The sequence below is a fragment of the Puntigrus tetrazona genome, chromosome 20 (assembly GCF_018831695.1).
Source record: "Puntigrus tetrazona isolate hp1 chromosome 20, ASM1883169v1, whole genome shotgun sequence".
Taxonomy (NCBI): Eukaryota; Metazoa; Chordata; class Actinopteri; order Cypriniformes; family Cyprinidae; genus Puntigrus; species Puntigrus tetrazona.
The window spans coordinates 17,578,164-17,603,217 of NC_056718.1; the positions used below are offsets into that span (position 1 = coordinate 17,578,164).

Consider the following 25,054-nt stretch of genomic DNA (forward strand, 5'->3'; position numbering starts at 1 on the left):
CAATAATTTTAATCAGTGTTTAATAAGTCATCAAAAAAAAAAAAAAAGGTTTAATATTATGTAGGCCATTTTAGCAACTGCCTTGGGGTCTCTTAAACCCAAACAACTACAGCAATTATTGTTCAAAATGCATGCTTCATATTGTTTTTATTTATTTAGAGTTCATCACAAGTAAAAAAAGAAATCGCTGCATACTCTACCTGATGGGAGGAGAGAGATGTGTGTGTGTGTGTGTGTGTGTGTGTGTGAGAGAGAGAGAGAGAGAGAGAGAGAGTGTGTGTGTATGTGAATGACTCGCAGGTTTATTTTCATATGGAGCTTTTGTGTGCGTTTACAACTATCTAAGCATCTGTCCAAAGTTACACGGGGCGACAAAAAGGATATTTTCTCTTCAATGGTAGGTGGATGTATGTCTCATTCTATAGCGTTTTGTTTTTTGTTTTTTTTTAAGTTTTGTCATGTACAGTATATTAGAAGCCTAGTCACCGGAGTTGATAAAACTTGCTGACATGTAACATTAAGTAAAATGCAAAGCGCATTCACTCACTGTTTGATGTTGCAAATCTTTTACGTTTTAATAAATAATAGAGACGGGCCGTTAACGTTTTAATAAAACTCACGGTCATATCTCATTTCTTCAAGCTATATTTCCGCCCGTATTTATTGTTTTTGTTATTCTGAAATGCCTGTGGTTGAATTTCGTTTTTTGTTCAATTTCGTTTTTTTATTTTTCTAATTTTAAATTACATTGAACTTGCCCTATTTAACTTTATCTTTAAATTATACTACACCCAGCCCAAGACCGTTTTTTTTTTTCTTAATCACATGATTAATGGATGATGAACGCGTCTCTTTTCCAGACATGTGGAGAAAGAGCGTGTGTGAAGGCTGTAATGAGCTCATCCGGGACAGGTACCTGCTCCGCGTGCAGGACGGACTGTGGCACGAGCGCTGCCTGCACTGCGCGGCTTGTCTCGAGCCTCTGAAAGACACCTGCTTCCTCCGCAACAAGACGCTCTACTGCAAGCGAGACTACCAGAAGTAAGACTGCGCTTAGCTGCTGTTCGTTTGATTTCGTTTCATGATTCAAGTTGAATTACTGTTTGAAGTTCAGCGCGGGAAAGTGTGACGCGAGTCCCAAGTCTCTTCTCGTAACCTAAACTTGGCTAGGTCTTCGTATTGATTTCATTTTTGCAGAAAAGTCTTTTAATGTTGCTTTTTTTGTTTTATTGTTTTTTGTTTTTTTGTTTTTTTCAAGTTTCAAATATTCGTTCGTTTCTTAGCCATTTATTCTTTTTATGTCTAAAAATGGACGAGATTGCGAGACACGCTCGCGTTTAACTCGGTAGAAAATTACAAATTGACTGCTTCTAGTTTTCTAGAAGTGCAAAAAAAAAAAAAATTCCTCTTTGTAAACATTAAGGGTTTACAAAAAAATACACACATCGGTTATATTTCTCAACGAAAGTGAGTTGACAGACCTATTTAAAAAAAAAGACATTATTTAATAAAGGCGCTGCAACAATTCTCCAAATAACATGTTAATGATTAATGCACGAAAATAATCAATATGCAAATAATACAGTGGATACTTGGATAAAGCCATTAAAATAAAGTTTCATTTCACGCCTATTTAGCAGATGGCGTTGTTGCTGTCGTTGACTCTAATGTTTGGATGTAGCTGATTATTTTATTTTGTGTTTTGCAAGGACAACTTGTGGCTAAATATAATTTAGATTTAATCATTTTGCCTTTGCAACAAATTGTAGTCTTGAAATGTTATATCCGTATGCACTATTAAGATACACATGCACTATTCTCTTAGCACGCAATTGTATAGGCCTACCTGTTTACGCGAACAATATTTTTATAGCTCGTTTTGTGAGTGTTGGTTTTTTGTGAGTGAGAGAAAGACTGTGTGCATCGGGGAACTTGGCACAGAACTCCTGAAAGACAAGGTGACTGCAGGAGAAAAGGTCGCGGTGGGCCATGGAATGCGAGGAGGCTTTCACACACAAACACACACCGTTAGATCAGGAGGACAGCACTACTGACACGCTGTCAAGATGTGTTAAATTAGCAGGACCCATCGGTGTGGCAACGGCAAGCTGGGGACAGCATATGGCCACACCGACACGGTGCGCGGACCCCCTACTACCCCCAAAACTCACTCTGATTCTCATTCACACACTCATATGCGCATTCTCACCTCCGTATAAAAAAACAAAAACAAAAAAAACCTGTGCTAAACGACACGGGAAATACCAACTAGTGCAGTTATGTACACTATTTGAGTTCTGATCACCATCTTAAATCTCAAGTTTAATTTCAGTGGCTGCTGTGGGTCAGAAAGTTTACATTTTCAACGTAAAAATCGCATTAGGAGTCTATCAGCTGAAGTAATAACGATGGAGAATTGACCACTGTGCTCTTAATAAAAAGGCTGAGCCTGTGTTGTGCATTGGGCCATATGTTCTGGGTATTTGAGTGTGTTTGTGTGTGCGTGTGTGTTGGGGAGGGGGTGTATGTAGAGGGGATCTCTGCGTGTGAAGTATGTCAAGGCATCTGGATAGGTTGGTGCCCAGTGGTGCCCCTGCTTGATGCCCGTCCGACCGTGAGATATCTGACCTGACCAATTAGCCACATACGCAGTGCTTGGCTGGCACTCCTAGCCAGTAGCCCAGTGCTTAACCGTGGGCTCAGGGGTGGAGCGCACGCTGACCCAGCACTTACTGACCAGTATAAGGAGCAGCTTTTTGTAAATGGGTCAGCGGGCAGGTACTTCACTGTTTTATAATGGTGATCAATTTCATTTAAACTTAGAAGTAGTAGTAATATCTCCAGACTTCTTACAGTGTTGTGATTAGAAGAGTGCATTTCTTTAGTGAAATAAAATAAATAGTAAAGTAACTTTACTTTGTTAAACATTTATACTGTTGTTCAAAAGTTTGAGGTCAGTCAGATATTTTTGAAAGACGTCTATTATTCTTAAACTCTTAATATTATTTTGTTTTTTATTTAACGTATAATGTTAATATATGTAATTTATTCCTGTGATACCAAAGCTGATTGGGTAAGCTGAATGGAAAGCAGCCACTAGATGTATAAAATAAAATTTTAAACATATAACTTTTATTATTATATCATGTTATATCATATATTCTGAAATATTAAAATAATGCATCCAGTTAGTCACATTTTTAAAGGTAATTAAATTCTAGCATTAAAAATGCACTGCTGTCAAACATAGCATTTGGTGTCATTATTCATTACTCCATTATAAAGATTGCCTTCAAAACAAAATGAAAGCTCAGGTGTCTTGTTTAAGGTAGAAAACACCTGTCAAGCGTGTTTTCAGCACAAAGTAAATTTTAGTTTAAAATTAATTTATTTCTCATGTAAAATGTAATCATATTAATGATAATGTGAAATTATATAAATGACAATACATTGCGTTGAATACATGTGGAGTTTAATGTCCAAAAAAGGCTTGAGAAATAGATTCAGGCGCTGATTAAGCAAGTTGCTCATAAATGCTTCCGGTATTTTCAATGCAACCATTAACTAATATACTGTATACTAGATGCTTATCTACTGTATCTGTAACACACAAACATGTAATTAAAACATTCTGCTATCTGCATTCACATACCACAGACGCTCTTGAGTATAATGAGCAGCACTTTTTTCTGTCCCTCCTACTAAACCCTAAAGAAATCGCAGCGGTTTCCACAGCAACCCCAGAGCAACACTAATAGTTCTCAACAATGCAAGGCTTTGGGATGTTTCAATTCATACTTATCAGAGGAGGAATTTTTGCTGTCTTCATGTGACTCCCACGCAGCTAGCTGAGATATGCGTATCAACAACAACACCCACTGATCTATAGCCAAAAGCATATAATTGCTACAAATTGTAAAAGAGAAACACAGCAGAAAACTCATCCTAATGCGAGAACATACAGCAATCACGTCGCTTTCATTTAAAGAAACAGAAATCATCACTATTTCAATTGAAACTTTTTATCCTGTAAATAAAGGTGACTTTGTAGGGTAAAATTTGTAACACTTTCCCCGGTTGATTAATTGCATCAAAAGTAGGTTCAGAATTGTTATGTATCAATAAGTAATTGATGCTGTTTAATTTGATATGCACTAATTTGCATATTTCCAGAACAGAAATCCGACCATCTTTTTTTATCACTCCATAAATCAGAAAATACTGACAAAAATCTATATGTTTTCACTATGTTTTAAAAATACAATCGGACAAAAATAAACAAACCTATAACATTTTTAGATAACTTTCTAGTGCATTTAAAAAAACAACCTTTAAAGGTATTTATTGTGATTTAAAATGTGAAATTAAAAGTTTAACCTTTAATATCAAAATCACATGAAAAGCAATTGTTTTGCATCTGCTATTAAGGGGTATCCTGTCAGTCTGAAACTGTCACACCTCTAGGGGCGATTCTCTCTAAGCCTCCCTGTCATGCTCACCCCAAACCTTAAACTACAGCTCCACTCTCTGTCCCCCCACACCACCACCCCTCCGGGCGCGGAAATCTCAGGCCAGTTTGACAAACAGAAAATGTGGTGTCTGCCAGGGCAGGACAATGGCAGTGAGGCTCTGGGCCAGCTCCCTCCTTTGTCTGGGTTTGGTTAAGTCGAGTTAAGATCATTCCCTGGACCGGCCTCGCCCACCGGGAGGCGTAATTCTTTCCCTCCGTCTGGAGCCACAGCCTGCCGAGCTCCTTTCTCCCCCCTCCCCGGGAGTTCTGCCCCGGACACAGTCGTGGAGCCGGCCGCCTCTGTCTAACCCGCTGAAACCCAGCTCTGGTTGCCAGGCGCTAAGATGCACACTCACCATGCTGGGGGTATGCGTCTGCAGGGCTTTTTTTTTGGGGTGGAGGGGACATGGCAAGTTCTTGTCTCACTCCTTGATGGACGGGGCGACTCAGCAACATTCTTGGAATCTCTGATGGTACATCAACATAAAACATTCCGAAAGAACAAAATCATTCTTTGCACTCTTCATCAAAAGATTTTAAAACAACAACCATTAATATATCTTAAATACATCGCTGACATAATTACAGCCGTACTAGAGATTGGCTTTGTCTGAAATCGCATACTCTCTAAGTAGGCAATTCTTTTGAATAAGTAAGTAACAAGTGACCAATAAAACGTATGTGCTATATAGTATAAATGTCACCCGGAGGTACTTCATTAGTCATGTTGTCGTTGTTATGTGACTTACCAGGGTCAGCTGTGTTGATCCGCAGCCATTCACGAGTCCTCTTACAGGGCGTTATGGGATATAAAAAAAGAAAATAAAGAAAGAAAAGATAGTGTCCATCAGATGCGCACTTCAAAAACTCACAGGAAACAGTAGCAGTTTGCCTACTGTTTTATGAATACATAATGCATACTATGTTCACATTTACCTACTATATTTCATATGCAACTTATTATTGGGTATATAGCCATAAAGCAATCAACCATTTTCACAGAATTTTGTACACGCTCTCTAAACAAAAAAACTCCCAGAATAAACATTTAAAGGTCAGCGTACCATATGAACCTGATACGCAATATAACCTCTCATACGTAAATACAGTTTGCTTTGATTGATGTTAATTCATTCCTTCTCTCTTTTCCTGTCAGGTTGTTTTTGGTACGGTGTAAGGGCTGCGCAGAGGTCATCTCTCCGGCCGAGCTGGTGATGCACGCAGGCACTGCGGTTTTCCACCTGCGGTGTTTCTGCTGCTGTGTGTGCGACTGCAGGCTGCAGAAGGGAGACCGCTGTGTGCTCACAGGGGACAGGCTTTTCTGTGCCAGAGACTATCACAACCAACTGGCCAGCCCGACCACCTCCGACTCAGGTATTGTTTTAAAACAATCCTGGTCCTGGAGCACCACAGCACTGCTCATTTGGATGTGTTCCTCATCTGATACACTGAGTAAGGTCGTGGTGCCTCTGCTAATGATCTGATTATATAAATCAGGTGTGTTAAATAAAGGAGAGGCTGGAGCCCTTTCATAATAGGCTTTCAGATACAACCCTGCACATTTTTTACACATATTTTAATAAAAAGCGACTTCTACTGGTTCACCATACACTCACTGCAACCCTTACACTATATATATATATATCTATATCTATATCTATATATATATATATATATATATATATATATATATATATATATATATATATATATATATATATATATAGATATATATATATATATATATATATATAGATATAGATATATATATAGATAGATAGATATAGATATAGATCTAAATTAATATTAATATATCAGAATATAGAATGAAAGAAAGAGAGATTTGCAATGAGTAGTACATTTAAATAAAATACATATCTTTTTGACATCGCAAATGTCTTTACTTTTTAATGCATAGTTGCTGATTAAAAAATTTTCTTGTCTTTTTTTAATGCTACTGACCCCAAAGTTATGAATAGCAGTATAGATGCCCATTTATAAATCACTATTTTCATTGTATTTTATGATACTTACTGTAAGCTCATTTAATTGTTTTTACTGTTCAAACATATACTGGTCGCTTTTAGTTTTTATATTTTTATTATTATTAATATTATAATGATCTGTTTTATGTAAGCACGACATACCTCTGTTTCCATAACTACAGGTAAAAGTGAAGATGGTGAGGAGGAGGACGATGATGAAGACAATATTAAGACCACATTGGAGTCTAACACAATAGGAGACATGGAACACAAGAGACCTAAAAGGCCCCGTACCATCCTCACAACACAGCAGAGACGTGCTTTCAAAGCTTCTTTTGAGGTCTCATCCAAACCATGTCGAAAGGTAAGCCATTTAAATAATAACTGAATATAAAATATTTAAAAAATGACAATAATTAAACTAATTTGGATGAACTAGTCTTGTGTAACAGTTTACGAATCTCATTAAAAGATTTGTTTTACCTCTATACATGAACCTTTTGTTTTTTAATATATCTTTTACTGTAACATTTGTAAAAGAGGTTTTTGTGCAGCCGCAGCTGTTCTGTATCTATCTTTGTTGATCTGATACTCCAGTGTGGGTCAGTTCATCAGTTAGCCTACATGACCCGTAGACCATGAAGGTCACACTATGGCTCCCTCTCTGTCTGTCTCTCTTTTGTAAGGTAAGGGAGACGCTGGCAGCAGAGACAGGATTGAGCGTACGAGTTGTTCAGGTCTGGTTCCAGAACCAAAGAGCCAAGGTAATGTGATGCCCACCCACACAGACAAACACACTCATTGAAAGAGCATCAACTTATGCAATTGATAACAGACCTCTTTCTGCAGTATATGAGCTTGCCAATAAGGAAACAAGCTGTGATATTACCTCGTGTAGGAAACTGATGACATATTATGTATAGATCCCCTTAGATTAGACTTGGATTTCCTTTCAGGATAGCGCTGTGTGCGTTTTCTGCTTTTCATTCACATTATGAAGTGATTTTTGTCTCTTATTCGTTTTCTCATTATTATATTTGAGCACGTTTTATTAGGCCTACATCAATCTCTTTCACGCTCATTGTCTCTGTAGATGAAAAAACTGGCAAGAAGACAACAGCAACAGAAGCAAAGTGTGTCCCCTCAGGAGAAAAGGGATAGCCAATCACAACACACTGGTATACAAAGTTCGCAAAAGTTTCATGTTTTGCTTTGGTTATCTTCCTTTTAAAAAAAGCGCTAAACAAAAATGCTTCATGTTTGTAATTAGCACTGTTTTTAACTCATGGTTTATGTAAACAATGTAGCAAACAACCGAAACCGAACAGCTCAATATTCTTAAGATTTGTACTGTACTGTCTCGGTTTTGTTTCAGCTAACAAACATATGTTTTGCTAACGTTCCCATTAGGTCATGAAAATTTCTTCATGTCCATTTCAAAAACAACAACAGCTTTTTTTGAGAGTGAATGCTACACAAAAGAATGGAGAAAGGGGATGTTTAATTTGATCGTTTCGCGTTATGAACACTGGGCTACTTTTTGATTTTCTCTTAACATTCTAAAACAAGTAATTACGTAATCATTTTTAAAATATGTGAGATAACGTACGACTACAACAAGCGTTCTGTTACTGGAAGAACGTTTATTTTAGTCAAACTGATGCTGATACTGACACGAGAATGTTAAATAGAGTTACGAATGCACAGTGTAAAATATTGAAACAATATCTAAATCGTAATTTGGTTAAACCATGGATTTGAGTGACCTGGGGAAAAAACGCATGTGGCCGAAATATCCTTAAGCTAAAGACATAACGCCTACACTTGCGCTGAGAAGTTCTTTTCTTGCCATTTTTGTGACCACAGCGCCCTCTTGTGGAGGTCTGCCCGTTGAGCTGGAGTGTTCGGGTTCATATTCACTTCCCCAGCAGAATATCAGTCTAGACTCACAGAGCTTTAAGCTGGACCCCTTCAGACAAGGCCTCACTCCTCCTCAGATGCCTGGAGACCACATGCATCCCTATGGTACGAAACACACACACACAAAATACAGTAAAAAAAGTAGAGATACATACTCTTCGCTCATCTAATTTCTCTCTCTCTTTGTAGGTTGTGACACACTCTATGACGATACCGACAGTGACCCTCTGTGTCATTTTGGAGACTGTATGTCATCCAATGAACCCGCCCTATTAACACCCATTGATCGATTATATTCAATGCAAGATTCATATTTCGCCTCTTGAGCATCATTAGACAGCTTGGGAAATATATATTGCGAGGAGTGTGTGTACGTGTGTGTGTATCTGTGTCTGTGTGCGCGAGTATGCTTGTGTGCGTATTCTGCTTTTGCATGTTTTAGGGTAGAAATGGTGGCGACTGTTGACAATGAAAATATGCTGTGATAAAAAAATGTGTCCTCTGCGTAATTTGTATTTATTATTTTATGCATGTAACTGAAGTACAATAAAATACTTACTGACTGCACAACAAATGTATTTTCAGGCACCCTGTATTTGAATTAGCAAAATTGGTTCATTTGGTTTTGCTTTTAACTTAAACTGCCAGGGGCATAGACACTTATGTCCTGCCTTACTCCATTAAAATGTTAGTGAGAAATTTTAATATTTGTCAGTGTTGTCGGTTCAAAATGTTTAGAAACCGTTTGCTCGCTTCGATTCTTTTGGACAGTTCACTCACGTAATGAATCGTTTGCAGCAGCTTCTCACACCAAAATAGTAACTAACGCTGTTGTTTGTAATTAGAGCTCAGATTAATCTGCAATAATAATTGAAAACCAATGTAAGGTATGATTGTGATTTATTTTGCAGTTTGAAGCTTTCTGAGAGTAAAAGCTCAAACTTCATATCCACAAACAATCGCACACTTTTGCAGTGTGGAAAAAGAACCGGCATTTTCCAAACTCAAGGTCATACCTAGTCTAGGCTTTCATCACCTTGTATCATGATGCATATCTTTATGGCACTTTACCAGAGCCAGATGGTGGTCCACCACGGGGCATAGCATCGCCCAGATCTTTAGATTCACACTTCAGTATCAGAAATACCCATAAATATGGCCCACATGCAGCCGTGGTCTCTTATGAATAGTGGTTTTGTATATTGTGATATTATTAAATCAAACCAACTTAAATTCTTGCATTGTAATCTTGCATGTGACCACCCTTAAAGCCAGACCATCGGGTCCTTCTGGAATGTACCCATGTTACGGTTTGGTGTATAGGCCTAGCGGTTGAGGATATGTCAGGAGAAAATGTAAGGCATGCTGCAAAGATAGGAAGCCCTTCATACTGTGCCTCTTTGCCCCAGCAATGAACCCTATTTCTGTCTGTACCAGGTTCACATTTCTAACTTTGATAACAGACCTCCAGATGTAAGAGGCACAAGCCACTGGGCAGGAACAATTTAACTGTCTGTTCCTGTCATGTAGACCTGTCAGGAGAGGTTGCAGAGCAGAAATTAGATGAAAATGAGCAACTGTTCGGTTTGAGGTTATTCTGATAATGTAACAAATAAAAGCTTATTCGGAAATGTTTTTATTTACATTCGCAAAAAGCTGTGGTAATAGCTACAAATGACTATATACATGTGTATGTGTGTGTGTGTTTGTGTGTGTACATAACTAACTATAAAACTATAATATAACTAACTATAAAAAATAATTAATAGAACTAATCTAACTGTATCAGTTTACTGATGTGTGAAAGCGTCAATGTATTCCTCACTGGCACGCGCATCTCAGTCTCTCGTGCATTTATTGGCGCGAGACTGGCCTTTGGCAAGCCAAGCAGCCAAAGCGAACGAAAAATAATCAAACGGCTATCATACGGTCACAGCGGGTAGCAATAGCCTCGTTATTATTACGACAGCAGCCAGGAGGCATCCAGTCAGCTGATCAGTTATTTATTACGCATTTCGTGCCAGGATGTGCTGCGGACCCGCTCCTTCTTAAGCGATATAATTGGCGTCACGCTGCGTTAATGCTCGGACAGATGCGACTGGTTAGGCGCCCGTGCATCTCTCTCCTTCTGTGCTGAAATGCTGAAAAGCTTCTACTGACCAGCAGCAGAAACAAATAGAAGGGCCCTGTTATGCATTACCTTTGCACATTCCTATCACTTGTGGCCCTGGACCACAAAACCATAAGGAGCAGGGGTATATTTGTAGCAATAGCCAACAATTTATTGTATGGGGGAAAATTATTGATTTTCTTTTCAGCCAATAATCTTTAGAGTATTAAGTAAAGATCATGTTCTGTGAAGGTATTATGTACTATTTTTATATTTTTCCTAAAAATGTCTGAAAATGTTCTGAACTTCCTTTGGACAAGTTTAAAGGCGATTTTTCAGTTTTTTGTATATTCTGTATCAATATTTAGATTTATTGCTTTGCACCCTCAGATTCCAGATTTTCGAATATTTGTCCCAAACTAACAAACATTAATGGAAATATTCAGCTTAATTTAAATAGATTGGCCCTTATGACTGTTTTTTGTGGTCCAAGGTCATAATATTGGTAAAATAAGTTTGACAGAAAGCATACTACAAATAGCTAATAAAAATTAAATAGTTTTAAAAATTAAAACATAAAAAAACCCCCGTTAGATATGTTTTGGCACTTGGGTATAGAAAATCCTCGTAACCTTCTGACCCCAAAGCCTCTCACATAGAAGGAACAAGGTGAAGGGGCAACTAAAGGGTCTGGATTCTGTGCCTGGGTGATAGTGGGCACAGTGCCCAGAGACAGCACACGCTGGCTCGGCTGTTCGTTTTGGAGCGGTACATCTAGGGCGACGCTCTGTGAAACAGTGGGTGTGTGAGTGAGTGGAAAAAGGTGGTTTTGGCAGTGTTTACACTGTCTATCTCACACCTGATGGTGTCACAAAGATAGAAATGATCCTACTGATATTACGTTATTATTATGACAATGCTGGAAACTGTAAATGTATATTTATATTCTGCAAATAAATGCATACTAGCCTGCGGATGCAGATTTTTCAACACAACACACATTTCAGTTCAAATGTTTTATTTATTGCAAGAAAAAAAACAAGAAAACATGTTTTTTATTGTGAATTTGTATTTTAATTGAATTCAAAAATTGGGTTCAAATTCTCTTTCCATAAAGAGTCGGCCCGACTGTATTTAGCTGCAGTGAAGAAAAATACATTATATTAAGATAGTGTTAAAACTAAAAGGTAAAGTTGAAAATACTGTCGTACTTGTTGTTCCAAAAATAATGTCATGCAGGTTTGGAAGAACAAGTTGAATAATAGCAAAAGATTGCTATTTTTATTAGTTTAATGTTTTAAAAGTGGTTGTGCCAAAAATATAACAGGATCATTCCGTTTTTTACCCTTTTTGCTGAATTGGCGCATCAACAGAAAAATTAGTCCTCCAAGTAGAAGTAGACCAGCTGAAGAAGCAGCTCCCACAGCTGTATACATCAGCATGCCCGTACTCAATGACATCTTCTTTACTAAAACATAATAGATGTTGTCACAATATTTTGGTAGCCTTCCATTTGAAGTGCCATTAAAATTCAATACGTGCAATATTAAGTGCAGTATTTTTCCACTGAGTAATCCACAAATAACGATGGATTGGAAAGAGTTGGTCTTACCAACACATCTGGGTGGAGAGTTTGTCCAGGACCCACTGGAGGAGCAGAAGAGCTGACTGGTTCCACTGAGCTCCTGACTCTCGGCGCACTGAAACATACACTCAGAACCAAAGCTGAAGTTTCCATGTGGGTGAGAGCAGTTCATCGAGGGTGGAGGTCCCAGCTCAGGAAGATGAAAGAGTAAAAGGGGCTTACAGCGAACAGCTGACATTTCAAAGAGAAAAGTAAAGAGAGTGCTTAATGCTTTTTTTTTTCTTTTTTTTTTACATTCCATGATTCTTTATATGAGTTTTAAAGGTCTGATCAAAGCCTATATATTTATAAGTGTATAAATAACAGAGGAAGCCCAGCTTAAGTTCCCATATATAATATATCTACAAAAATGGCAGCTGCTATTTGCACCAACTGTAAATAGCAATAGATGTTATTTACACTAAGAGCAAATAGCAATGTATTCTATTTACACCAATTGAAAACAGCAGCATTATTAAAGTGCAAACAGCAATTCCTGTTATTCTGTTATACATGAGGCAGGTTATTTGCATTAAGTGTAAATAGATACTCTGTACAAGAATAGAACTTTAAAAAATATATATAACTTGAATAGGTTCCTCAAAAAAATTAACCAAATTCAGCATTTGGCAAGAAATGGATACCAGCACAAGAGGGCATCTCCTGACTCCAGTTCCCAGATGCAGAGCACTCCATGTTAGATTCTCCTGTAATCTCAAAGCCAGGCTCACATCCCGAGAAGCACTGGGAGCCAAAGCTAAACAGAGAGTGAGGATGAGAACAGTTCAACCAGCCATTGACCGGGGCAGTCAAACGGGGGCACTGTTGAGCTATGAAAAAAACCCCAAAACATTTATCAACGTAAAATCAGTTCCCATCCTTCAATCATTTGCTGACAGGATGTTTTGAATCATAGTTTCACAAAACAGGTGACAGATGAATGTGAGATGTCGCGAGTGATTACCGAAGCAGAATGGTGTGGCATCGGTCCACTTTCCCATATCCAAGCACTCTGTTTGGGGTGTGCCATGTAGTTTGAAGCCTGCCTCACAGCTTACTTCACACACTGTACCGAAGCTGAACTGCCCATTAGGATGACTGCAGTTTACAGTGCCGCGAGAGGGGTTCATTAAGGGCCTGCACTGCAGTGCTGTTCAACGGAGAATCAAAAGCTCCACTTAATGACATTACATTACTTAATGAAAACTTTATTTTCTTAACCTTTGTTTTAAGATTCTACCGTCCATGACATTGTATTGCACTGAAGATGTCGATCCTAAATCTCTGACGTGTATTTTTGTTAGGACAGGAATAAAAAAAATCTCTCTCACACAAGTTTCTTTCTATTTAAACATCGAAGAGTATTGAGGGTTTTTGGATACCTTGACAAACAGGAAACTCTTGGCTCCATTTCCCTTGCAAGGTGCAGTAAGTAGAATTAGTTCCATTCAAAGTAAATCCAACTGCACACTCCAGCCAGCACAGGGAACCATAACTGAACTTCCCCAGGTGGTCCCGACAGCGCAGAGAGCCATGCTGAACAGACTCCAGAGCATCACATCTTATAACTAAGATTAGAACAGTGTATGAACAACAGTATTATAACTAGTGTAATCAACTGAATTACATTTTTCACTTAATTCCACACCTTGATCTGAAACTTCATGCGGTGCAATGGTGTAAAGCAGGGGTTTAAAGGGTTTATACTGAAACAGAGTTAAACTGACCTTCACATGCAGGTGATGGTGCTGACCAGTTGCCATCACTCTGACAAGTGAGTGTGGTTTCTCCTCTCAGTGTGTATCCCTCTTCACAAGCAGTGTTACAAGAAGAGCGAAAAGAGAACTTTCCCAGTGGATCAGCACATGTCAGTTGACTGTTTGCAGGGGTCATGAGGGGGTCACAAGCCACAGCTTAAATTGAAATCAGAGATCAGCGATGAATTTTTAATTCAAATTCAATTCAAATTCAAATTTTATTTGTCACATACACATGCATACATGGTACAACATGCAGTGAAGTGCTTTTTACAACTGTCCGGCAAGAGAAGAAAATAGAAAACAAAACAAAAAATATATATATAAATTGTTTCTTCTAAAAATTATATATATATATATATATATATATATATATATATATATATATATATATATATATATATATATATATATATATATATATATATATTTGTATCTCATCTCAGGAAACATTGCAAGAACAATGAAAAGAGAATTTTCCAAAAGGATCAGCACATGTCAGACGACCATTCGCTGAAGCCAAGACTGACTTACAGGTAACCGCTACGACAAATGCATAAAATATTTATTACCTTTTTTTTCAAAAACATAGCTTAAAACAGTATTTGTTCTAGGGTGTGTCTTGAAACAATTTAATGTTGGGTAACACTGCCAAGACTCAGCAGTGTTACCCAACATCAAATTGTTTCACATGGCATGAAGGGAAGTGCTCTATTCTTCTGTTTTTAGCACTGCACGTGTATGAACCAGCAACTGCCTGGTGATTCAATGAGAGCTGTTTTTGCAGACGCGCAGTACCTTGGCAAGTGGGGGGTTTGTGTGTCCAGTTCCCAGTCTGGTCACACCATGTTGTATTTGAGCCCTTGAGCTCAAATCCCTCTTCACACCTGAACTCACAACTGGAGTTGAAGCTATTAATGGAAAAAGGGTGAGTGCAGTTCATATTCCCACCACCAGGGGCATCGATAATGGCCAGACACTGGACAGCTGTAAAGGTTTTTAAAAGAAGTATAAACATATCAGCAATCAAATAAAACTTATAAGTATATAAAGTAATATAGTTACTGTTGTACATTCAATTCATGCATGCACTTTTAGAAATAAAAGCTACAAAGCTGCCTCTGGTGCAGGACAGTTTTCCACAGTACCTTCCTCACAGCGTGGCCCCTTAAAACCTGGGTGACATTGACATTCGTAGCTCCCAATATTCTCCACACACTCAGCATGCTCACTGCAGGACTCCTTTGAGCAGGAGGCTGCAAACAAGAAAATAAGGTGCATTGACAGCGAAGAAGGGCTGAGGTTTCAGTCAGAACTGGATACATTGTATACTGTAAATGTGGATTAAACTGCAAGTAATCTCTCCAAATGCACTGTACATCCTTAAAAAGAATTCTAATTTTTCTGCCGCCCTCAGCTTTCATTTATTTTAGCCGTGCACATTTTATTTAGATTTTATCCTATTTTAATTGATCATCTTAATCACAAACACACTGGTTTGTAGCACAGTGTACAGCACACTTTTTTCAATGTACTTATTGCAGATAATGAATATATTTACTTCCCTGTTGTAAAATATTAAGCATCTTATTTAGGCCAAAATTCACAAAGGCCTTTAATCATTCTTAGTGTACACTATCGTTCATTGGTGTTTGTTAAACAAAAAGTTATAATTGATATTATTTCAAAATGACTCACAGTTAAACTTTACAATATTTCATGTTACAAAGTGTGTTCACCTAAATAACAGACAGTTGCTTTCTTTTTGCTGCACTTCTCATCATTCCACTTGGCTGTTTCTTTGCTCCGCTTAATGTAAATCTCTACGCAGTCTTGTCCAGATCCCTTGTTATTTGGTTCATTTTCAGCCCAGTTTTCTGCGCCAGGGTCTAAGATCTTTTTTGTCCCAACCCAAGTCCAGTTACCATCAATCTTCCTAATGCCAATCCAATAGTACGTTGGATGGAAAGGTAGAAATTGGTTGAGGTATTCAACTTCTTTATGGTTTTGAATGGCCACCATATCAGTGAAGCGCTCCTGACACCACTGGCGAGCTGTTGTCCAGTCCATATTAACGTTCGTACTATAATTGTAAGTCCAGGCTTTCACTGTCAAGCACAACATAGTTTATGACAATGTATATTTTATTATTGAACAGATTTTACTGTGAAACTTTGCATCTTTTTATGAAACATGTCGATTAATTGCCCAAAAAACATACTTTAATAGTGTAAATAAAAAACATACCATCATAATTTCCAGTTATAAGGACAAGATATCCAAATAGTCTAATATGTGATGACAAAACCATCTGAAGGATGAGAAATGCAAATGCATGGTTGTTAGGACATTATTCTCATTTATGCACGTCATCCAACCAAAGGAGATGCATTTTAGATTAGAGAGCAGGTTAGAGAGCTAAATGTGGATCACTAAAAAATATAAACCTAACATGGTGGAATGTGAAACTAACAGGGTGGAAATTCTAATAGAATAAACAGTATTCATTTTATCCTGCAAATTAATCTACCTCTAAAAAACGTTTGAGTGATAATGTACTGTACATAAATACAATTGCGTGTACACTACTGCTCAGATCAGCAAGAATTGAAATGCAAGAAGTCTCTTCTGCTCACCAAGGCTTAATTTATTTGTTAAACGGTATAGCATAAACAGTAATATTGTGAAATATTTTTACAATTTAAAATAACTGTTCTATTCGAATATGTTTTAAAATGCAATTTATTTCTGTGTTGGCGAAGCTAAAAAAAAATGTTTTGAATTAGTGTTCAGTGTCACATGAACATTTAGAAATCATTCTAATATTTTTGTGTTGTTGTAGATAATGCAGATACATTTTTTACAGCCATCTTTGACCATATTTACCAAAGGTTCTGATATTTTTGCCAATGACTGTAGGTGTAATTACACACACTACAGATGGCAAACCATGCAGGACAATAGCAGAAAGCTTATTTGCTTATTTGTTCCACCCTGCTATGCTTCATTCCACCCTATTGCACAAGTTAGCACAAAAAATTCGAAAGCAACATTAAATGTTTGGCGTACCTTTGTTTGCTTTCAAGAATGGTTTTGTATGTTCATACGTCCATTAGATGAGGCATGTGCGGAACATTCTCTTGCCGTTAAACTTTTTAGCAATTTTTAGCGGAAGGTCTGCATTTAACGAACTTGCTTTAAAAAGTAACATTTCAATACATATATTTATATATTTTTGATTATTTTGTTTTAATATTTTTTATTGTGTGATAACTGTTTTATGAATGCAATAAAGGTACTCAAGGCAGTGCTGTATCATGAATAAATCACAGCCGAAGGGCGTTGTTAGCCACAAAGCGAGCCTTTCTGCCGCGAGATACAGCACAGCCTCTAGTACCTTATTGCTTAACTATTGTTTTGTTTTTATTTCATAAATAGAACATTATTGGACATATAGGCTACTAAATTATTTTTGCTCACTATTGTTTAACATTTACATGAATAAACTTTTTGTGATAACTATGTACATGTCTCTAACAGGGTGGAATGCATTCACAGCGAGTGACTAAATCTACCCATAATTATTACCCATAAGTCACTTCGCTTGGCCATGTGTTCCATAAAGTTAAACATTTCACTATTACGGTAGATTGCTAAAAACATGTAACATTTTTTTCCAAATATTATGAAGTAATTTTACCGGATACCAGAAATGGCTTATTTCATACACAAGTGATATATAATCAATAGCTGTTAAATCATATATTAAGCAAATTAGAAAATATTAAATATATAAAGTAATTCAGTTGTCCATCTTACCGTAATTGCGACTGTGCGATTTCATTTATTCTGAAAGGATTTCTGAGAATACATTTACAGTTTGATACACTGCATGGGAACTAAACTGTGAGAGGAAATTGTGTAAGTAATAATCAGGGGCGGTTTCCTCACTTGGGCGAAAAGGCGATGCACCACTCGAAACTTGAAAGGCAGGGAGTTTACTGGGTGTTCAAAGTGTGAAAGAGAGATAGTAACAACATGTCACGTTTGTGGTTTGGCGGGAAGGAGCACTCGACAAGTAAAAAACTTAAACAGATTTAATTCTCTTAAACAGGCAAAATAATAATAATAATAATAATAATAATAATAATAATAATAAACCAATAGGCAGGTAGACCGAACATAAACCACACGTATGTAACCTCGATGATCGGACAAACTTTTAACTATAAAATATAACTACAAAATATAACAGAGATTTTGGTCGATATTGACATGATAGCATCACGCAGCTGCTGCAGATTTGCCGGCTGCACATCCATGATGCGAATCTCCCGTTCCGCCACATCCCAAAGATGCTCTATTGGATTGAGATCCGGTGACTGTGGAGGCCATTTACAGTGAACTCATTGTCATGTTCAAGAAACCAGTCTGAGATGATTCATGCTTTATGACATGGTGCGTTATCCTGCTGGAAGTAGCCATCAGAAGATGGGTACACTGTGGTCATAAAAGGATGGACATGATCAGAAACAATACTCAGGTAGCCTGTGGCGTTGACACGGTGCTCAATTGTTAGTATTGGGCCCAAAGTGTGCCAAGAAAATATCCCCCACATTATTACACCACCGTTTATACAAGGCAGGATGGATCCATGCTTTCATGTTGTTGACACCAAATTCTGACCCTACCAACCCGAATGTCGCAGCAGAAATTGAGACTCATCAGAGCAGGCAACGTTTTTCCAATCTTCTATTGTGCAATTTTGGTGAGCCTGTGCAAATTGTAGCCTCAGTTTTCAGATGCTCTTCTGCATACTTCGGTTGTAACGAGTGGTTATTTGAGTTACTGTTGACTTCTATCAGCTCCAACCAGTCTGGCCATTCTCCTCTGATCTCTGGCATCAACAAGGCATTTCCGCCTACAGAACTGCCACTCACTGGATATTTTCTCTTTTTTAGACCATTCTCTGTAAACCCTAGAGATGGTTGTGCGTGAAAATCCCAGTAGATCAGCAGTTTCTGAAATACTCAGACCAGCCTGTCTGGCACCAACAACCATGCCACGTTTAAAGTCACTTAAATCACCTTTCTTCCCCATTCTGATGCTCGGTTTGAACTGCCATGTGATTGCCTGATTAGAAATATTAGGTGTACCTAATAAAGTGGCCAGTGAGTGTGACTTTTTATCATTTAAATCACTTATCAAAAGTTGCCAAATAAATGTTAAAAATAGCTAAATTTGGTTCTAGGTGCTTTTTGTGGGAATCATTCTCAGACTAACTTAAAACAAGTGTTTTTATTTAAATCAGACATTCTACAGCTCACAATGTTTAAATTATTGTTGTACAGTAACAATGAACAACATATAATATTTCTGAGCAAAGATAACAAAGAGATGATTTACTTCATATACTAGCTATTTCAGATTTTTACAAGCAAAGCCAGAATTAAAAAAAAAAGAATGAACAGGAGATTCGAGTCAAGAAAGGCAGAAAAGAAATGTTTATTCTGAACAGAGAGGGCCCTCTAGTGGTGCGTGTTCTGTTCCATAGGCTTGATTCACCGTTTCTTGTGGAGTTCTGCAAGAAAACAAGGAGGGTTAACATTTCTGTTAACTGTCCAAACTTTATTAAAAAAAAGAATAATGTAATTTACCTTAATCTTACTGCACTTTTACCTGCAAAAATACAAATATACATAAATCATATATTTATCTTTGCAAATAATTGTTTGAAATTTGATTGACTTTTCAAAGTTTTACAGTATACTCACTCTGACTGCACTTGGACCAACAAAATAAACAGCCACAAAACACTGAGATGACAACAGATACCAAAAGAGCAAACAGAAAATGGACATAACCTGAGGAAAGACATAACAAATCTATAAAGATGTCATTTTATACCAAAATGTCTGTTTAAAATCAGAATATTGCTCAAATGTGGGGTTAAATATGGACAAACTCAGCAATTTCCTTAGCCCTACTGCTGGGTCAAAACAGCCCAGTCACTCCCTTTCACTCCCTTACATTTATCCCATTTAAAATGAATTCAATTCGTTATTTTAATTCCACAATGGGGTTCAAACATGATTTGGAACAATGTTCCTCAGAGCCTCAGTATTTTGAATGTGGCTTTGAAAGAATTATTAATGTATTAATTAGGTAAATAAATAACAGCATACTCTGATTGAGTTAATATAACAGCAGCTTAGTGGTAGCAAAACTAAAAATATAGGATTGTTGCCTGAATAGTACATAGTATCTTAAATTAACTAAAACCTTTAAAAAATGTGACACTCTTATTATTTCCTACTATTATTTCTCATTGCTTTCGTTATACACAACTGAAAAGAGCAAACTCCTCACTTGCACACATTAGTGGAAATGAAGACTCCCATGTGCCATCAGCTCTGCAGGTGAACTCAACAAAACCTAGCAGCACATGTCCAGGTGGACACTGTACGCTACAGGCAGATCTTTTACTGTCATGTCCTTCAGTGCAGTTCATCAATCCACCACCAAACATGAGAACAGGAAAACACTCCGCTACAACAGAAAAACAACAGCTTAAAGGGATAGTTCACTTGGAAACTAAAGTTTATCAGCTTATCCCAAGTTCATTTTCTCACAGAAACCACTTGCTTCGTGTCTTAGACCATCAGTGTATCATTACGATGGGGTATGGTTTAATTTGGATTTCTCTGTGCATGTTTTTTACCTCTCATAGAGAAAATTCCCTATACTGGCCACGACTGACAGACTATAAGGGTTCGACTTAAAAATCTCCAAATTGGATTTAACGAAGAAAAAAAACACCTACACCTTTGATGCCTTTGGGGTAAGCCGATAAACTTAAAGTTTTAGTTTCAAAATGGACTATCCCTTTAATCATACATACATATATTTACATAATTAAAGACATTACACAGAATCATAACTTTGGTTCATTTACATTTGTTGAAATAGTATTTGTTCCAACCCGTTTCACGCTTTGGCTCCACATGGGTGGAGTTGTTGAGTTGCTTAAAAAATCATCCTTTATGTACGTACATGTATATATTTACATATGTAAGTAAACAGAGAATCACAACTTTAAAGTATTTATTGCACCTGCACATGAAGGTGGCGGCGCATTCCATGAACCGGAGGAACTGCATATGAGCTCAGCTGTACCCTCCAGTTTATAATCACCAGCACAAGAAAATGTACAGCTTGAGTTGAGGGAATGATTCCCAAACAGACCGGAGCAATTCATCCTGCCATGTAGTGGTACAGAGAGCGGATCACATGAAACGACTGGAAAGAAAAAAAAATACTGCACAATCAAGTAATATTTCAAAGCAACAGTTCACCCAATAATGAAAGGTTTTACTAATCCTTAGAACATAAAACCGGAATTGGGATGTTTCTTAAATTTGAATAAAATTAAAAGTAAAAGTTTTCAAAGCGCATGATCCAATATTTTATTCACAATGCAACATAGTTAACAAACAAAACAAAGGTTTAAACTGAGAAATGTTAACATTTTAAATTTAATTTCAAATTTGATGCCTGCTACAGGTCTCAAAATATTTGGGAAGGGGGCATGTTTACCATGGTTTGACAGTTTGAAGATGTCATAAAATTTTGCATTTAATGATGCAGCAAATGTTCTCTATAAGCGAAACTGGACTATCTGGACTGCAGGCAGGCCAATTCAGCACCTTGACCCATGCTGTTGTAAAAGCAGTATGTGGTTTTGTTTTTTCCTGCTGAAATACAAAAGGCCTTCCTGAAAAAGACGTCAACAGGAGAGAAGCGTATGTAACCTTATACCTTTAGCACTCATAGTGCCTTCCAAAACATACGCACCCCCATACCATCAGAGATGTTGGCTTTTGAACTAAACGCTGATAACATGCTGGAAGGTCTCCCTCCTCCCTCCTGCGATTTCCAACGAGAATTTAAAATTTTGGACTCTGATCTGATCGTAGAACACTTTAAAACAGTCCATTTTAAATGAGCCTTGGCCCACAGGACACGACCACGCTTCTGGACCGAGTTTTAGTTGGCATCTGCAGATGACATGGAGGATTGTGTTTACTGACAGTGGTTTCAGTCTCATTTAGTAATGTCAATGACAGAATCATGTTGATGAGCGATGGAATGTCGTCCGAGAAATCTAACAAGGATCTTTTGCACACAGAGATTTCTCCAATTTCTCTCAATCTTTTGAGGATGTCATGCACTTTACATCATGAGATTTGCAAAGTCTTTGCGATTTGACATTGAGGAACATTGTTTTTAAAGTATTCCACAATCTTTTTACATTCTCTGTCACAGATCAAGAGCCCCTGGCCGTCATTTACATCTGAGAGCCATTCTGTCATGATCTGGTTCCTGAGTTTCCGCCCATAACCACTAGAGGTCAACCCATCAACGAAATACCTAGCCATTTCACTGCCCATGTTTGACCCTGCCTGTACAACCATTCTCAATAAAGCTTTGCAAATGGATTCGCACCCCTCCTGTCTACAGACCAGATGTCAGTTCATTTATTTAGCTGCTAGATGTTCTCCAAGCTGAATCTTTTCAAAATGTCTTGTTTTTCAGCCAACTTTTGAGACCGGTTGCAGGCATCAAATTTGAAATGTAGTGGCTAAAAGTTAAAAATTTCCCAGTCTAAACATTCATTATGCCCTGTACGTTCTGTTGTTAACAACATATTATTAATAATTTATAATATCTTTCATTCCTCCAGCAGATATTGCACCACAAAAAAGTTTTTACACTTTGCAGTTGTTTATCTGTTATGTAAATAATTTTTGCTGACCTGTTTCACACTTTGGCCCAGAGAAACCTGGTTTGCACACACATGTAAAGTTGTTGACTTCCTCTATGCAGTCTTCTCTATCAGTGCATGTGTCATTTAGACAGTGTGCTGAAAGAAATGCCTAGATTTATTTCAAAAAACAATTTATGGACCTTAAAACTTTCTAGATTCAAAAAGATTATTTAAATGAAAATATGTGCTCTAAAGGAACTGAATGAACTAACTGAATAAGAAAGGCCCCTTTCAGCTCCAACTCTTTACCTTTTTGGCATAAAGGATGCTTTCTCGATTGACAGTTTTCATCGTTCCACTGTCCACTATGTGTTTCTTTGGTGATATATAATTCCACACATTTTTCATCAGACTTGTTGTTGGGCTCGTTGGGTGCCCAGTTTAGATATTTCACAGTTTGTCCATTGGCAACCCAAATCCAAGTGTGTTCGTTCTTTTTCAGTCCAATCCAGTAGTAGGGAGATGTTATCGTTTCCATAGATTTTTTAAGAAAATTAGTTACATTTTCATTGTGGACCATCACAATGTCTGTGTAACGATTTTTACACCATTCTCTCGTCTCATTCCATGACATTGTCTCGTCCTTTGTCCAATGATATGTCCATCCTTCAACACTGACTAAAATATTGTTCATCAAAGGTTAAAACTTACAAGTAATGGGGCATTAAGTAACTATGCAGGAAGTAATAAGCAATACTACATAAACACGTATAGTTAATACTATTAACTAATAGAGAAGCTAGATTAACTAAGCAGTAAGTAGCAAAATTAGGACAAAGGTGGTTCATTATTAGGTATTTGATAATTGTTAAATAAAAATATCCTCAGTGAGAACTATATTTACAAAGTATGACTAATTAATAAAGAATTACAAGTTAATTACTGAACTTAAAATCTTAAAAGAAACACATTTATATATATATATATATGATATCCCCAAATAAGTCAGCTACAAATAAAAACATTTTATGTCAATTAGGAAGGGATTGAATTAGTTCACAATTATGAAGTCTGTCAGTTCTGTCTACATTTTACATTTTTCACAGTACTACAAATATCACAGGCACTAGTGATATTTTACCAGTAGGTCATTAAGGACATTTGAACTGACATAAAAGAGAGTCCACAAAAGATTAACACAATTGCTTCATAATCTTTTCCCAATTATTAACATTTCTGAGTGAATTTGAATCTGAAAGGATTATATTATATAAGGATTATATTATAAATGTAGAATTCACTTACCCAAAATGAACCAGAGATGAATCAAAACTTTGTGCACAGATGTTGCTTTACCTCCAGCCTGAACAATAAAACCAACCACTTAATTGCTAGTATAAATGGATGGTACTTTTTCCAAGGCTGTGTTTAACCAGAAAGGTTCAAATAAAATGTAAATTTATAATAGTTGCATACCATGGTTCTCTTTAGTCTCCTCGCGACGGAGTCACTTGTTAATAGAATATTGTTCATCGCAGCTCTGGTAGCACTTCAGCAGTCTGTCCTCACATAAAGTCTCTTTTGCTCGGATAGCTCTGGGCAAATGGAGATTTCCCACTATATATAAGTCATTAGTATTAAATGGGAGGATGTTGCCTCAGTTTCAAAAGAATAAATATTATGTAACAACCTGGGAAAGAATGCCCTTTTTTTTAAAATCGCTTATCTTTATATGTTTTATATGTTCTTTTATCTTTTCATAAACTTGCACAAATAGAATGGTGCTGAGATGAACATAATGATTAGATGATCACTTCGAACATCTGTAAGGTATTTCTGTAAAATCTAACTAAAAATATATTACAAACATATACTGCCTGGTTTTGGGCATATTCAGGGAATTACACAGTCACAGGATACGTCCAGAGGAACATGACCTGGGTCATTTCAACAAAATGTTTCACTGCATTCACAATTCTGAGGGCTTTATGCACATTCAAAATGCACAAAAAATAAAGGGAACAGAGACTTCAATACCCAGCCTTAATTAAGGTGGTAAAATTCATTCTAGAAATGGAACAATCAATCACATTTACTATTTTTTAATACACTAGTGTTGAAAAATGACACAGTTATGTTTTTGAAGTTTTATGCATTCAGCTGAACGAAACATTTATGACATCATGAAAGTCAAACTTTATTTTATTACATTTACAAATAGATTAATGGTGTAGTTCTCCCAAAAATTATTTACTCATCCCCAGGCCTTTCAAGATATATATAACTTTCATCTAGAGAGAAATGTATTAGTAAAGTCACTTTTTAGACATTAAAAAGAACACAAATAATTAAATGGCATGGTTTATTCAGAAGACGCTTTG

General features: G+C 37.0%; 3 protein-coding genes across 4 annotated transcripts; 1 reads left to right on the forward strand and 2 right to left on the reverse strand.

The window, feature by feature from the left end:
- The first annotated feature begins 224 nt into the window (after window positions 1-224).
- On the forward strand, window positions 225-7,508 carry lmx1a (LIM homeobox transcription factor 1, alpha). Its single transcript, XM_043219106.1, has 5 exons — window positions 225-397; window positions 861-1,041; window positions 5,667-5,884; window positions 6,678-6,859; window positions 7,182-7,508. Exons 2-5 carry the CDS (start codon window positions 863-865, stop codon window positions 7,266-7,268), a joined length of 666 nt encoding a protein of 221 aa, XP_043075041.1. The 5' UTR covers window positions 225-397; window positions 861-862; the 3' UTR covers window positions 7,269-7,508.
- A 712-nt stretch (window positions 7,509-8,220) lies between these two features.
- LOC122324570 (selectin P) lies at window positions 8,221-17,823 on the reverse strand. 2 transcript variants are annotated; one of them, XM_043219098.1, is made up of 12 exons: window positions 17,726-17,823; window positions 16,154-16,217; window positions 15,646-16,014; window positions 15,055-15,162; window positions 14,705-14,893; window positions 13,877-14,062; window positions 13,532-13,717; window positions 13,114-13,299; window positions 12,794-12,979; window positions 12,138-12,341; window positions 11,871-11,993; window positions 8,221-8,515 (listed from the first exon to the last, which is right to left on the reverse strand). In XM_043219098.1, exons 2-12 carry the CDS (start codon window positions 16,215-16,217, stop codon window positions 8,442-8,444), a joined length of 1,875 nt encoding a protein of 624 aa, XP_043075033.1. In that variant the 5' UTR covers window positions 17,726-17,823; the 3' UTR covers window positions 8,221-8,441. The 2 variants fall into 2 exon arrangements, with proteins under 2 accessions (XP_043075033.1, XP_043075034.1); XM_043219099.1 differs by lacking the exon at window positions 8,221-8,515 and adding an exon at window positions 11,534-11,663.
- A 1,406-nt stretch (window positions 17,824-19,229) lies between these two features.
- LOC122324572 (P-selectin-like) lies at window positions 19,230-24,262 on the reverse strand. Its single transcript, XM_043219105.1, has 9 exons — window positions 24,150-24,262; window positions 23,979-24,036; window positions 22,983-23,351; window positions 22,722-22,829; window positions 21,020-21,205; window positions 20,276-20,455; window positions 19,681-19,770; window positions 19,564-19,585; window positions 19,230-19,487 (listed from the first exon to the last, which is right to left on the reverse strand). Exons 1-9 carry the CDS (start codon window positions 24,204-24,206, stop codon window positions 19,412-19,414), a joined length of 1,146 nt encoding a protein of 381 aa, XP_043075040.1. The 5' UTR covers window positions 24,207-24,262; the 3' UTR covers window positions 19,230-19,411.
- Window positions 24,263-25,054: the final 792 nt, after the last annotated feature.